The 15,319-nt window shown below is 47.3% G+C and overlaps 1 protein-coding gene across 1 annotated transcript in view; it reads left to right on the top strand.

Moving 5' to 3' along the window:
• The window catches only part of LOC139263072 (oxidation resistance protein 1-like), a 203,781-nt gene that overhangs the window by 118,817 nt on the left and 69,645 nt on the right, over window positions 1–15,319 (top strand). The window contains exon 8 of the mRNA XM_070878644.1: window positions 3,590–3,752. Within this exon, the coding sequence (XP_070734745.1) occupies window positions 3,590–3,752 (163 nt within the window). The remainder of the gene's footprint in view (window positions 1–3,589; window positions 3,753–15,319) is intronic.

The raw sequence follows: 15,319 nt of genomic DNA, 5'->3' as shown, positions 1-15,319 counted from the left end.
AGGATTTCCCACATGCCACAGAATGTGCAATCCACTGGACTGAGCTGCCCTGCCTCTAGTTACACTCGCAACTATCAAATAGAACTAAACTCTAAACCTTAGCAAAACACCAGCCGCTACTCAGCAAACAGTTGATTTAATTAATTTTGTGAAAACAGACGCAAAGTATTCATTAAGAACCATACCCACATCTTCCGCCTTCACGCATAGATTACCTTTATGGTCTCTAATAGGCCCTACTCTTTCTTTAGTTATCCTCTTGCTCTGAATGAATTTATAAAACATCTTTGGGTTTTCCTTGATTTTACTTGCTCTCTCTTTGCTTTCCTAATTTCCTTTTTAATTTCACCACTGCACTTTCTATAATCCTCTCGGGTTTCTGCAATATTGAGCCCTCGGTATCTGTCATAAGCCTCCCTTTTTTCTTTATCCTACCCTGTATGTCCCTTGATATCCAAGGGACTCTCGATGTTTTAGTCCCACCGTTTTTCTTTAAGGGAACATACTTGCTTTGAGACCTCAAGATCTCATCCTTGAATGCCTCCCACTGCTCTGACACTTAATTACCTTCTTCCAGCTGTTTCCAGTCCACTTTGGCTAAATCACATCTCAGCTGAGAAGAATTGGCTTTACCCCAATTGGGAACCTTTATTCCTGGTCCATCTTTGACCTTTTCCAGAACTATCCTAAATCTGAATTATGATCACGAGCACCAAAATGCTCTCCCACTTATACCCCTTCCACCTGCCCAGCTTCATTCCCTAAAACTAAGTCCAGAACCATCCCCTCACTTGTTGGGCTTGCTATACACTGGCTAAAACAGTTCTCCTGAAAGCATTTTAGGAATTCTGCACCCTCTATATTGTTCACACTAATTCTATATGAATTAATATTAGGGTAGTTGAAATCCCCTACTATTACTACCCTATAATTTTTGCTTTAGATTTTAGTTCTGGATTTTGAATTTTGCATTTGGTTGGTTTATACTGGCATTTCTATGCAGTTTGGGTTCTGTGCAACTTTCTATACCTGTAAAAAGTATTCAGTATAAATTTGATGTAAACCGTTGCAGAGATCTATGTACAAGGATATTGAGAAGTTGAACACTGAGAAACCAATTACCATACCTTCTCATTGTCATTCTTGGAAATAGGTAAGTGAGTAGACAGATCAGATATAACTATTTCACACACAGGGTGGTAAACGTTACGAATGAACTGCCCAGGGACGCGATCGAGGCTGATTACATCAGTAATTTTAAAAGGAAGTTGGACAGGCATTTAGGGGGTAAGAGAGAGCTGGGGCGGGGGGGATGAAGAGAGAGCTTGGGGGAGAGAGGGAGAGAGAGAGAGAGAGAGAGAGAGAGCTTGGGTGGGCAGAGAGAGAGAGCAAGCTTGGGTGGGCAGAGAGCTTGGGGTGGGGGGGTGGGGGGGCGGGAGGGGGAAGAACTTAGGGGAGGGGGGAGAGAGAGAGAGCCTGGGGTGGGGGGATCGGAGGGGAGAGAGGGAACTCAGAGAAGGCAGATCACTTTCTTCCAACCCCCTGGTGCATGCAAGCTCAGTGCGTGTGTTACAAGGGACATCGTTGGGGTGGATAAAATTCAGAAGTCACAACACTGTCAGTATTCACTTCATACCCAATAAAGATGTTAACAATCCGCACACAATGCCCCATCTATGGTGGCGTAGGGCAGGGTCGGGGGTAAAGTCTTGCGCTTGGCGGAGTAATTGCTAGGGTAATGGACTTCAGCTGGGGGAGGGATGCACTTACGCTGGGGTAAGGGACTTCGGCTGGAACTTCGTGACTTTTGTGGAGATCGATCCTCTGTGGCTTCTGAAGTCAAACTGGATCGAATTACAAATTGGAAATTCACTCAGAACTTGGGCTGGGCGGTTCCAGTTACACATTCCAGAAGAACTTCAGGGTGTGGCTTATCCTCTCGGGACTAATCAGCAATAGGCCTGGAGAGCCAATCAGAGAAACGGCTGCATTTCAGTTAGTACAAATAGATGCATCCTTGTCCAGCTGAGTGGGACTGCACATGCCTAGGTTACATTCTTGCCTATACAGTTGTCATCACAGAATCTCCTGCAATAGCTTCTCTTCCTGCCCCTGCACCGTTATCTCTGAAATCCCCTATTTCTCATCTAATTGCTGGCCATCGATGGAATCATCTGAAAACATGTCGTGTCCCACATGTAATCTGATGATACCCAGCTCTACCTTCCCATCACCTCTCTTGACCCCTCCACTGACTCTGTGCTGTCAGACTGCTTGTCTAACATCCAGTCCTGGATGAGCAGAAATGTTCTCCAATTAAACACTGGTAAGACCTAAGCCATTGTCTTCAGCCCCCACCACAAACTACATTCCCAGGCCACTGATTCCATCCTCCTCCCTTTCCACTGTCTCAGGCTGAACCAGACTGTTTGCAAACTCTGCATCTTATTTGCCCCTGAGCTGATCATCAAGATTTTCACCTCTGTAACATTGCCCATCTGCTGCTGAACCCCTCATCCATAATTTTGTTACCTTTAGACTTGACTATTCCAATGCAGTGTTGACTGGCCTCTCCTATACGTCACTCTCCATAAACTTGAGCTCATCCAAAGCTCTGCTGCACCTATTCTAACTTACACCAAGTCCCGTTCATCACACTGTAGTTCGCTGACCTATATTAGCTCCCAGTCTTTGAATGCCTCCATTTTAAAATTCTCATCCTTGAGTTCAAATCCCTCCATGGTCTCAGTGCTCTCTATCCCTGTAACATCCTCCAACCTTACAATCAATGTTCCCTCCAATTACTTTTTTTTGTGTGGAATCCCTTTAACTGGCTGCGCTGCCCATTCAACTATTCGCACGTGCGCAGTTTCTTCCATGTAAAAGCCGGTGAACAGCCTACGCAGGACCTCGAGACCACTGCAAAGTCACACAGCCCTCCGAGAACGCTGCACTCCTCCGACTCTGTCCATCGCCCACTTATTTAAGCCCACCATTGGTGGCCGTGCCTTCAACTGTCGAGGCCCTAAACTCTGGAATTCCCTCTCTAAACCTCTCCATCTCTTTCTCCTCCTTAAAGCTTTTGGTCACCTGTCCTAATATCTTCTTTGACTTGGTGTCAATTTTTGTTTGATTATGCTCTTGTGAAATGCCTTGGGATGTTTATAAAGGCACTATATGGACTTCCAGAAGGCATTTGACAAGGTGCTACATAAAAGGTTACTGCACAAGATAAAAGTTCACGGGGCTGGGGGTAATATATTGGCATGGATAGAGGATTGGCTAAATAACAGAAAACAGAGAGACGGGATAAATGGTTCATTCTCGGGTTGGCAAACAGTAACTAGTGGGGTGCCGCAGGGATCAGTGCTGGGACCCCAACTATTTACAATCTATATTAATGACTTGAAGGGACCGAGTGTAACGTAGCTATCGGCCTGCAACCTCCTCCAGCTAGCATGTGCACAAACTGCGCTTCTGCCGCCCTTAGCAGATGTGCAGCCTCTGGCATGCAGTACAGTGTGGACCAGCAAAGGAGGTCAGCTGATAGGAGCAGATATTTATTGAATGGAAATTGTTTGCTTTTCAGGGCCGCGCATCTGTATGTCTTCTTTGTGCAGTGGTCTCCAGACATGTACGGCGATGAAACTGGAGAGTCGCTGAAGGAGCCAGGATTCATGGTTGTAGCAAAGAATGAGGAGTCTGAAATGAAGGAGGCTTCCGTCAATGAATCCGTGCTGAAAGACTGGGAGGTAAGGCTATTCTGGGGCTAATCCCTGTCTGGCTTTGGGAAGCTACATAGAAATCTTTATCCATCTGTCTTTCTTAATCATGCATGTGTGGCTTAAATCTTAAAGGAACTAGTCTGTGGTAAGACTTGTATTGTTACTTACCAATAATCATCTGGAAAGCAATATTAATGTGATTGCTTCAAGGTCAAGTGTAGGATTGCATTGTCTGTTCATTTCTTCTTATGTGTGGTAACTGTTAATGTCATCAAAGTTCTTTTGTCTTTCTTCTCAACTTTAACTTCTGTAGCTCAATCTTTTAGCATTTGCTAACCATGTGGGGAATTTTATCCCCCAGTGTAGGCGTTTAAAGTCTTAAGAATCTGAAACCTGCCATGAACGCGCCTACCAGGGAGAGTTGGGGGTCAGTCACCTAACCCGCTCTTGAGAGGCGGGTAAGTCATTTAAATATGCTAATAAGGCTGCGTGCCTCAGAAGTTAACAGCCATCTGGATTTAGTGACTGCAGGCCGGGTTTCCCAGGGTTCAGGAAACCCGGGAGCTGAAGGGAGGAGAAAACGGCTGGTTCCAGCAGCTAAGTGCTTTTCCAGCATTGCTTGTGGGCGAGGAGCAGGAGAGCTAGCTCCCTCACTTACGTGCCATGATCTGCTTCCCACGCCGTAATCAGAACTTACGCTCCCCGTGATCAGCCTTCCATCCGACAACTTCCCCACCCCGCCATTTACAGCCGACCTGCTATCTCTCCCCACTCCCCACCCCCACTGCGATCACCTGCCTACCTGCTATCTCTCTACCCTGGCCCCACTCACATTCTACAGCCTACCTGCTATCTCTCTACCCTGGCCCCACTCACATTCTACAGCCTACCCGCTATCTCTCCGCACCCCCCCCCCCCGCGTGATCACCAGCCCCATGCCCCCTCCCCACCGATGACGAGATCCAACACTGCCTCCAGTGCGCCAGTGCAGCCTTCGGCTGCCTGAGGAAAAGAGTGTTTGAAGACCAGGCCCTCAAAACTGCCACCAAGCTAATGGTCTACAGGGCTGTAGAAGTACCATCCTGTATGGCTCAGAGACATGGACCATGTATAGTAGACACCTCAAGTCGCTGGAAAAATATCACCAATGATATCTCCGCAAGATCCTACAAAACCCCTGGAGAACAGATGCATCATCAGCATCCTCGACCAGGCCAACATCCCCAGCATTGAAGCACTGACCACACTCAATCAGCTCCGCTGGGCAGGCCACATTGTTCGCATGCCAGTCATGAGACTCCCAAAGCAAGTGCTCTACTCGGAGCTCCTTCACGGCAAATGAGCCAAAGGTGGGCAGCGGAAACCTTACAAGGACATCCTCAAAGCCTCCCTGATAAAGTGCGACATCCCCACTGACACCTAGGGCGGTCTTTAGCCAGGGACTCCCATGTGGAGGAAGTGCATCCGGGAGGGCGCTGAGCACCTCGAGTCTCAACGCCGAGAGCATGCAGAAATCAAGCGCAGGCAGCGGAAAGAGAGTGCGGCAAACCAGTCCCAACCAACCCTTCCCTCAACGACTACCTGTCCCACCTGTGACAAAGTCTGTGGCTCTCGTATTGACTGTTCAGCCACCAAACAACTCACTTCAGGAGTGGAAGCAAGTCTTCCTCGATTCCGAGAGACTGCCTATGATGATGATGATGATGATGACCCTCTATCTCTCTCTGACTCCTTCCTCACCCACCATCTCCAGCCGACCCACTATTTCTTCTCCCCCCACCCTGCTCCCTCCCCATCGTCCATCTCGCCCCTCCACACTGTCCCCCGCCCACTCCCCACTCCGTTCCCGTCACCTACGATCTCCAGCCTCCCACTATCTCCCCACCGCCCCCTCTCCACTGACCCTTCCGCCCCCTCCCCACCGATCCCCCGCTCCTTCCCCACAGCTGCCCCGCTCCCTCCCCACCCTCTCTCCAGCCCCCCCCCCAGCTCCCTCCTCACCACACTACCCCCTACCCCGCTCCCTCCCCAACCCGATCCCTCCCCCACCTCCCCACACTAATCGGGGCCTATGGATCCCTCCATTGATTGCATTGTGTTTGTGCTGTGTGTGCTGTAAGTGTTCCCTTGCATGTGGCAATGGGAATCAGTGAAACGTTACAGAGATGTACTTGGGAAATATGAGTCATTGAGTTGTCTCTGTAATTTGTGAGGTATGTAAGACGTACTTTTTTATTTCATTGTTTTTAATTTGTTACATTCAGCAATGGACAAATGGGTGTTTAGTTGGGGGAGGGAGGGGAGAGGTAGCTTTATGGGAGAGGTAGTGTGAAACCTGGAGCTGCCATAAATGTCAGCCTGGACACAGCTAGTCATAAATCCTAACGGGAATGTTGCATTTCAGTCCAGAAATAATGAAATAATCATTTAATTTGTGTCTGAGCTGTTTTTATTTGTGCCACCCTGAGAGTTTAGTTTCCTGTCTATACACAATTTTCAGTATTTATATATCTTTGTATCTTGGAGGATGTTTGAGCAGGGACACCAATTTTATGAATCTGTCATAAGAAATTACGAATTAGCGTTACGAACATATAAAATTGACAAGCAGGAAAAGACGTGACGGTGCATCAAGCCTGGGCCACACTTGTGATGGCCGGAGCATTATCACATTTGCACCCCTTTGTTCCTTTGCAGCCATATAATCTCCTAGTAAAGGCAAAAACATGAGAAAAGCCCAGGGCCAACAAGGCAAAGAAAACAGGAAAATTCCTCTCTGATCTCCTCAGGCGATTGAAACCAGTCGAGGCGACCAGGCATTGCCTATGAAGATATTTACCTTCTCTATGATGTAATTTCTGCCCCAGTCAGGAACTGGTTCATCTCCCTCTAGAAGGTATAGAGAGTCAGCATCCACTGGCAATGTATTCCAGAGACTCACTACTCTGAGAAAAGGAGAACTGCCGAACATCCAGACTATTCCTACTCTTGCACAGTTTAAACTTATACCTGGTACCGCCTGTTAAACTGGAATTTTCTATCAATAAACATGCTATCTAGCCCTTTAATTATTGTATAGACCTCCATCAGGTTGCTTCTAAGTCTACGCTGCTCAAAAGTAATTAAACCTATTCCTTGAGTCTATTTGAGTGACTGAGGTTGTTTAAGCTGGGAATCATTCTCATCGGTTTTCTCTGGACTTTTTTCCAAACCCATGGGTGGGGACTAAAACTGGGTACAGCACTCTAGATGCAGTCTGACCAGCGATCTGTACAGTGACAAAATGGCGTCCGTTGATTTATGCGGAATGTTTCCATACCATTAACATCATCATAGACAGTCCCTCGAAATCGAGGAAGACTTGCTTCCACTCTAAAAGTGAGTTCTTAGGTGACTGAACAGTCCAATACAGGAACCACAGTCTTTGACACAGATGAGACTGACAGTCGTTGAAGGAAAGGGTGGGTGGGTCTGGTTTGCCGCATACTCCTTCCGCTGCCTGCGCTTGTTTTCTGCATGCTCTCGGCGACAAGACTTGCGATGCTCACCCGGATGCTCCTCCTCCACTTAGGGCGGTCTTTGGCCAGGGACTCCCAGGTATCGGCGAGGCTGTTGCATTTTATCAAGGAGGCTTTGAGGGTGTCCTTGACACATTTCCACTGCTCACCTGGGGCTCGCTTGCCGTGTAGGAGTTCCTAGTTGAGCGCTTGCTTTGGAAGTCTTGTGCAAACAATATGGCCCGCCCAACAGAGCTGGTCGAGTGCAGTCTCGGGGATGCTGGGAATGGTGATCTGATCAAGGACACTAACGTTGGTGCGTCTGTCCTCCCAGGAGATTTGCAGGATTTTGCAGAGACATCATCGGTATTTCTCCAGCGATTTGAGGTGTCTACTGTTTATGGTCTACGTCTCTGAGCCATACAGGAGGGCGGGTATCTCTACAGCCCTGTAGACCATGAGCTTGGTGGCAGATTTGAGGGCCTGATCTTTGAAAACTTCTCTACCTCAGGCTGACGCACTGGAGGCGGTGTTGAACCTCATCGTCAATGTCTGCCCTTGCTGATAATAGGCTCCAGAGGTATGGAAAGTGGTCCACATTGTCCAGGGCTGTGCCGTGGATATTGATGACTGGGGGGGGCAGTGCTGTATGGCGGGATCAGGTTGGTGGAGGACCTTTGTCTTACGGATGTTTAGTGTAAGGCCCATGCTTTTGTACGCCTCAGTGAAGATGTTGATTATGGCTTGGAGTTCAGTCTATAACTTGGAGCTCCAATACCCTGTTAGCTTTAGCTATAGTTTCTCTACTTTGGTCCTGAACCTTCAGTGATCTGTGCACAATAATACTAAGATCGTTTTCTCTTTCAACCTCTAAGTATTGGTGTATTCTGTGTTGACCGTACCAACATTTATCCAAGTTAAGTGCCATTTGACATTGTTTCAGGTTGCAGATCTCCAGCTTAAGAGACTCGCGGGGGGGGTGGGGGGGCGCTATTTTCTCCGGATAAATTAGGTGCTAAAGAGCCCCTGAGCTGGCCAAGGTGGGGTCTTAAGTTGCAATGCCTGGTTAGCCCACCGCGCAAGACGTCATCTTGGTAAAGGAGTTTAAGTGGCGCTGGGAACGGCCTCCCTGAGGATGACCAATAAAATTGGTTCCGAATGCTCATTATAGAGGCTGAACACCATTTGCTGACTAGCGCTGCAATTAACGATCTCTCCTAATAGCGACCAGCTGAACAGGAGCAAAGAAGTAATTGGTGAAGATTGCGAGTGCTACTTAAATCCATTCTCAGCATTCACTGTTCCCTTGCTGCTGGAGATCGACTGACTACACTGTGTTTGAAGGACTTTTGAGACACATCGGGAGACTTTCTGAGACTTTGTCAAGACTTCACCAACACTCTTGTCAACATTTATTCTGGAAATTCTCTGAGGACTTCCCCTTAAGAGAGTGAGTGCTGTCCTTATACGTGTCACCAGGCGAAAGGGAGTGTTTAGTCATGGGGTTTGCTCGGGGTCCCCTTGGTCTGCAGGAGGAATGGGAGGAGGATGAGGCCAGGCAGAGCAGCACCAGCTGCTGCAAGAGAGAGGGACAGGAGGGCGAGGAGGGCTCCAGATCCATAATAACTTGCTGTGTGCTCTACAATGTGGGTGATCCCGAGAGACCTGCTGTTACCACCAGGAATTGTCAAGCTCAGGAATCGCAGGAGGAGGAACAATATTCCTTGTGATTTTATCTTGGGCCGTGCATGCGTATTATTTTGAAGTTAAAAGCTAGCTGGCTGGTTGCGCAGGACCCCTAGAACGCTGTGTGGCCATGTAGCTTAAAGGGAATGTTGAGGAGGAAGATGAGAGGGACTGGGGAAGCATCGAAGATTCCAGGTAAGACTTTGATACGGATGCTCTCTGCCGCCATCTAATTGAAGAGCACTTTTGAGAGCCATGCTCCACCATCAGACTCCAGTTGGCACATGCCTTCCCTTCCAAGACTGATCTGATGGAGGGCAGATCTTTGGGGAGCCGAGACACTCTAAAAGCCCCTTTCAATCAAGGAATCGAGAGCTACCGAGAGCTGCCTGAGCTTCCATTGCAAGACTTTGTCATTCCATGCAAGCTGCTTGGGATTCTGTGAGAGCTGCTGTGACTGCTGTGTTTATCTTTGAAGGTGGCAGGACAGGTTAACAAAGCATTAACAAAGCATACGGGATCTTGGGCTTTATAAATAAAGGCATATAGTATAAAAACCAGAGAGTTATGCTAAACCTATATAAAACACGAGTTCGGCCCCAGTTGGACAATTGTGTCCAATTCTGGACACCACACTAGGAAGGATGTGAAGACTTCGGAGCGGGTACAGAAGAGGTTTACTAGAATGGTTCCACGATAAGGGACTACAGTTACGCGGATAGACTGAAAAAGCTGGTGTTATTCCCCTTACAGCAGAGAAGGCTAAAAGGAAATTTGATAGAGGTGTTTAAAATCATGAAGGGTTTAGACAGAGTAAATAGAGAGAAACTGTTTCCAATGACCATGGGCACAGATTTAAGGTGATTGGCAAAAGAACCAGAGGCGATATGAGGGAAAACCTTTTTACACAACGAGTGGTCAGGATTTGGAACGCACTGCCTGATAGGGAGGTGGATAGAGACTCAATAGTAGTCTTCAATGGGAGTTTGATAAATACTTGAAGAAAAAATTGCAGGGATATGGGGTAAGAGCGGGTAGGGGGACTAACTGGATTGCTCTTCGAAAGAGGCAGCACAGACTCGATGGGCCGAACGCCCTTCTTCTGTGCTGTACTATTCTATGAGTCTATATTATCAGCAGAGAAGAGAAAAACTGTGAATGGTGAACATTTTTAGGTGGTTAGGCTTTGAAATGCACTGCCTGATAGGGTGGTAGATACAGATTCCGTAGCAGCCTTCAAAAGGAAATTGGATTAAAAGTTGAAGGAGAAAAAATTGCAGGGATATAGGGAAAGAGTGGGGAGTGAGACTCACTGGATTGCTCTTCGAAAGAGCCGGCGCAGACTGGATGGGCCGAATGACCACCTTCTGTCCCATGCTGTTCTATGATTTGCAATCCTTCAGGCCTCTGGCACTACTCCTGTATCTAAGGATGACTGGAAGATTGTGGCCAGCACTTCCACAATTTCTACCCTTTCTTCTCTCAGCAACCTAGGATACATCCCATCCGGACTGGGTGACTTATCCACTTTAAGTATTGCCACCCTTTCCAGTACTTCACATTCATCTGTTTTTATCCCATCCAGTATCTCAGCAATCCCCTCATTTACTCTGGCTTTGGCAAAGTCCTCTTCCTTGGTAAACATTGATGCAAAGTACTCATTTCGTACCTCAGCCATGCCTTCTGCCTCCACCAATAGATCTCCATTTTGGTCCCTAATCGGCCCCACTGCTCCTCTGACAACGCTTTTACTGTTAATATGTCTATAGAAATTTGGAATCTCCTTTTTGTTTGCCGCCAATCTATTCAGCTGTGGCTTAGTAAGTAGTATTCTCGCCTCTGAGTCAGAAGGTTGTGGGTTCAAGTCCCACCCCAGAGACTTGAACACAAAAATCTAGGCTGAGGGAGTGCTGCAATGTCGGAGGTACTGTCTTTCTGTTGAGATGTTAAACCAAGGCCCTCTCAGGTGGATGTAAAAGATCCCTTGCCACTATTTCGAAGAAGAGCAGAGGAGTTATTCCTGGTGCCCTGGCCAATATTTATCCCTCAATCAATATAACAAAAACAGATTATGTGGTCATTATCACATTGCTGTTTGTGGGAGCTTTCTGTGCACACAATGGGCTGCTGCATTTCCCACATTACAACAGTGACTACACACCAAAAGTACTCCATTGGCTGTAAAGCACTTTGAAATGTCAGGTGGTTGTGAAAGGCGCTATATAAATGCAATTCTCTTTTTATCTTTATTCTCATACTATCTCTTGCCACTCTTATTTCCTTTCTCACCTCTCCTCTGTGCTTTTCATAATCATCCTGATTCTCCCTTGTACTGCCAAGCTTGCATCTGTTATATGCCCCTTTTCCTGCTTCATCCTGCTCTCCAAATCATTGGTCATCCAGGGAGCCCTGGCTTTGTTTGCCTTTCCTTTCCCCCTTGTGGAAATGTACCAAGGCTGTACCCAAACCATTTCCTCTTTAAAGGTCAGCCATTGCTTTGTTACATTTCTGCCTGCCAGTCTTTGACTCCAATTTACATATTCCATAATTCGCTGAAATGAGCTTTCCTCCAATTAAGTATTTTTATTCTAAATTGCTCTTTGTTCTATTTTTATTCTAGTATGTGACCTTGGCCCCCACCCCCAACCTCCGGAAAGGTGGCACCTGTGATATCCATTCCACCCGGCGTGGCTGCTGCCCACTCGTGCTCAGTGCATCCCAATGTGAGGATCCCTTTTCTAACCTAGCCTCTAAGTTACATGTGGTCTCTGAGCTGTGCCTGCGACAGTGAGATTGACGCAGTGCCTTCTTTCTCACTCTCCTCCTCTTCTGGATGGTGCAGTGGCTCTTCCCCCTCTTCCAGTTCCTCCGGGAGAGGCAAGGTGGATCTTGCTCTTGGGAGCCTGCAATGATTAAGCTAGAAGGGTTAGGATGCAGTGAGTATGGCTACTAGAAGAGGATGTGTGTGATGAGACCATATGGAGCTTGTGAGGTTTGGGGGATTAGGGATCAGGAATAGCTTGGATATGTAAGGAAGCTGGAGTGACCACATACCTCTAGGCGTGATGTCCCCTGCTCTGCCTGTGGCCATGGCATCTCCCACTCCCCTCCCGATCACTGCCTGCACATGCCTCCTCATGGAGAGTGATCTCATGGAGTCTTGTTTCACCTCAGCGGTCAGGTCCTGGTGCTAGTTATGTGCTATCTGGTCCTGAAAGAGAGAGATTGGTGATTATGAATGATTGTATTGACAGGTATGTTTATGTGTGTATGTGATACCTCACATGGTTGAACAGCTGTGAGATATGTCTGTGAAGGATGCAATAGTGTGGTATGTGTGAATGTGCATATAGTTAGATGGTGGATGCAGTATGTTGAGGTTGTGGTGTTGGTGGTGGTGCAGTTATTGAGAAGTGTGTTTGTAAGATGGGTTGCACCAGAGGCCATCTTGGTGAGGACATTAGCACAGGCACAGTGAGCGTCTGCTGGAAATATGCAGAGCAGGCAGGTCAATCTCCCTGTAACGCTGATTTGACGCCAGCACTGCCATTTTGGAGCTGAACATTCCAGCTGACTCCCACTCTTCACCTCGCACAGCTGAGCAGCATTCAGCAGCAGGAAGGACCCCCACCCGCGCTATTTAAAGGGATCATCAACTGCTTACAGGTTAATTGCTGATTGATTTGATTTCTACTGCCTATTGCTGCGATTCTCCAAGTGTTTGGTGGTTTCGAGCATTCTTTAATGCTGTGAAGGTCTACAGGGAGTGAGTGACAGGTGCTGCAGGACTTTGTCCTGGTTCAAGGATCACAGATCACTTGCTGCCAGACATGGGTGCAGCAGTAGGCCTTCCCCCTGGAGTACAGTGTGACTTGGTGAATGAGCAGGGGTCACTTGACGCAGAGCAGGACGAGCTGCCTGGAAAAGGGTGGCCGCCTTCTGTAAGCCGCACCATTGATGACCTTATCTGAGTTGTGTGCAGCAGAACTTGTATGAACTCGCCCTCTGGGGAGCCGGCAGCTACGCTATCCTTTTCTCCTGGCCTGGCGGCAGCCCACTCATGCCCAGTGACTCACCACGTACAGATCCCACCTCTCTACTCCCTTCTAAAGTACGCATGGTGCCTGCAAGTGTGAGATAGAGTGATGGTGTCTCTTCTTCACGTGCAGCCTGCCTTCCTTTCAACAGGCGCGGGCTGATTGCGCATTGCGACTTTGTGCCCAATCAGACATCAGTCACACCCGATAACTCCTGCACCTTGTCGTTTAAATTTAGAGTGGCACAGCTCTGGGAGAACTCTACTCAGATTGGTTTGTAGAGCAATGGAACCAATTGCAAAGCAAAGAAGGAAAGGCAATTAGCAAAGAACTTTTTCCTTTCATTTTTGCCCTGTCCTTTCCTAGTTCATGCTGGGATACAGTTCCAAAGGCACTAGCCGTCCCCTGCCCCTCGTTATTTTGCCAAAGTTGCATTTTGATTTATGGCCTTACACAGTGAGTGTTGTCAAGGTGTTTTGGAGGCTGAGGTCATGTCCTTGGTATTTCCAGCAGATGTCACTAATAGCCATCAGGAGTAGGAACTCTGGCTGATTTCCCCCGCCTTTCGAGCCATGGGCTGCTTTCGCCAGTTGTAACACCTATCACCACCCGAGCTGAGAACATTCTGCTAACTTAGTACAGACGAGGATTTGAACTTTGGATCTTCTGGCCTTCATGGCTGAATTGCACACTGCTTTTACCAACTGAGTCATTAGAGGAGCTGGAAAATTAATGTCCTTTTTTATGAAATGACTGAGGGAATGGACATGTCACATTGGTGCTGAATGCAAAACTCTTGTGAGGTGGTGGCTAAGCTCAAAAGAAGTAGAATTTTGATGTTTGCAAGGATTTTACTGCAAATTCAGTTGTGCTAATAGCTATCAAAAAAGATCAACATTGGTCAACATGTTGAAATTGGGTAGTTCTCCTCGAGAGCTGTATAGTTTTTGTGGGTCTCAGAATGTATACATTTTGGGCTGGATTTTCGACGACTCTCCGCTCTGTTTTTCACCCCGGAGTGGTGGCAATGGTGGCAGTGAGGTATTTTGGCCGGGCGGTCAGCCTCCAATGCTCCGCTGGGACTCTGGTCCGGTTTTGCGGCGACGCAGAGCAGCACCTCCCGGAAGAGCTGCGCCAGTATGCATCACCCCTGGCTGCGACACCGACCCGTGATTGAACTCCTGCCCAACCCGTACGCCCCGGCAGCGCGCCCCGCAGTGACCGCCTGGAAAATCAGGACGGTCCAACCATACCGTCGGCGAAGAGATGAGTAATGGACTCCTAAGGTAAGTGTGATTGTTTTTTCTATTAAGTTTTTTTAGCGATTTGTGTTGTGGCGTGGCAATGTTTTGTAAATGTTTTTGTGGGGGGTTTTTCATTTCCCCACCTCACTGTCGTCTCTCGGAGCGCTCCCGGCCCAGCTCTTTAGCTCAGGAGTTTCCCATCCTAACGCCAAGAGAGCTGTACAATGCTTCCCGTAGCGTTGCGCCCCCTGACTCAGGCCCCAGCTGCCCAAACGTCCCTACTGAGGCCCAAACTATTCCCAGGTGCTAACTTTCCCGCCCCGCTGCCATTATCGCCCCAAAAACATCAAAGTTATTCAGCCCTTTAGTTGTATGAGCAGTATTATACATTGTTGCATTTTTCAAACAATCTGTACAATAATCAACGAGTGCTAAATGTAAGCATATAAAGTCTGAGAATGTCTGTAATGGGTTAATTACCCTTGGTGATCATAGCATGGTTGAATTTCAAATTCACTTAGAGGGTGAGAAAGTTGGATCTCAAGCCAATGTCCTGAGCTTAAATAAAGGAGATTACAAAGGTATGAAGGCAGAGTTGGCTAAAGGTGCCTGGGAAAATAGATTAAAGGGTAAGACGGTTGATCAGCAGTGGCGGGCATTTAAGAAGATATTTCATAACTCTCAAGAAAAATATATTTCAGTGAGAAGGAAAGACTTTAAGGGAAGGAAGAACCATCCATGGCTAACTAAGGGATAGTATCAAATTGAAAACAAAGGCTACAAAGTGGCCAAGATTAGTGAGAGGCCAGAGGATTGGGAAACTTTTAAAAACCAGCAAAGGACGACTAAAAAAATAATAGAGGGAAGATAGATTATGAGAGTAAACTAGCAAGAAATTTAAAAACAGATAGTAAGTTTCGACAGGTATATAAAAAGGAAGAGAGTAGTTAAAGTAAGCGTTGGTCCCTTAGAGGATGAGAGTGGGGAATTAATAGTGCGGAACAAGGAAATGGCAGAGACTTTGAACCAAAATTTTGTATCGGTCTTCATGGTAGAAAACACTAAAAACATCCCAATAATGGATAATCAAGAGACTATAGGGAGGAAGGAACTTAAAACAATCACCATCA

Source organism: Pristiophorus japonicus, chromosome 1, assembly GCF_044704955.1.
Source record: "Pristiophorus japonicus isolate sPriJap1 chromosome 1, sPriJap1.hap1, whole genome shotgun sequence".
Lineage (NCBI taxonomy): Eukaryota > Metazoa > Chordata > Chondrichthyes > Pristiophoridae > Pristiophorus > Pristiophorus japonicus.
The sequence above is the reverse complement of the archived record's forward strand: the minus strand, read 5'-3'. Positions and strand labels throughout refer to the sequence as shown.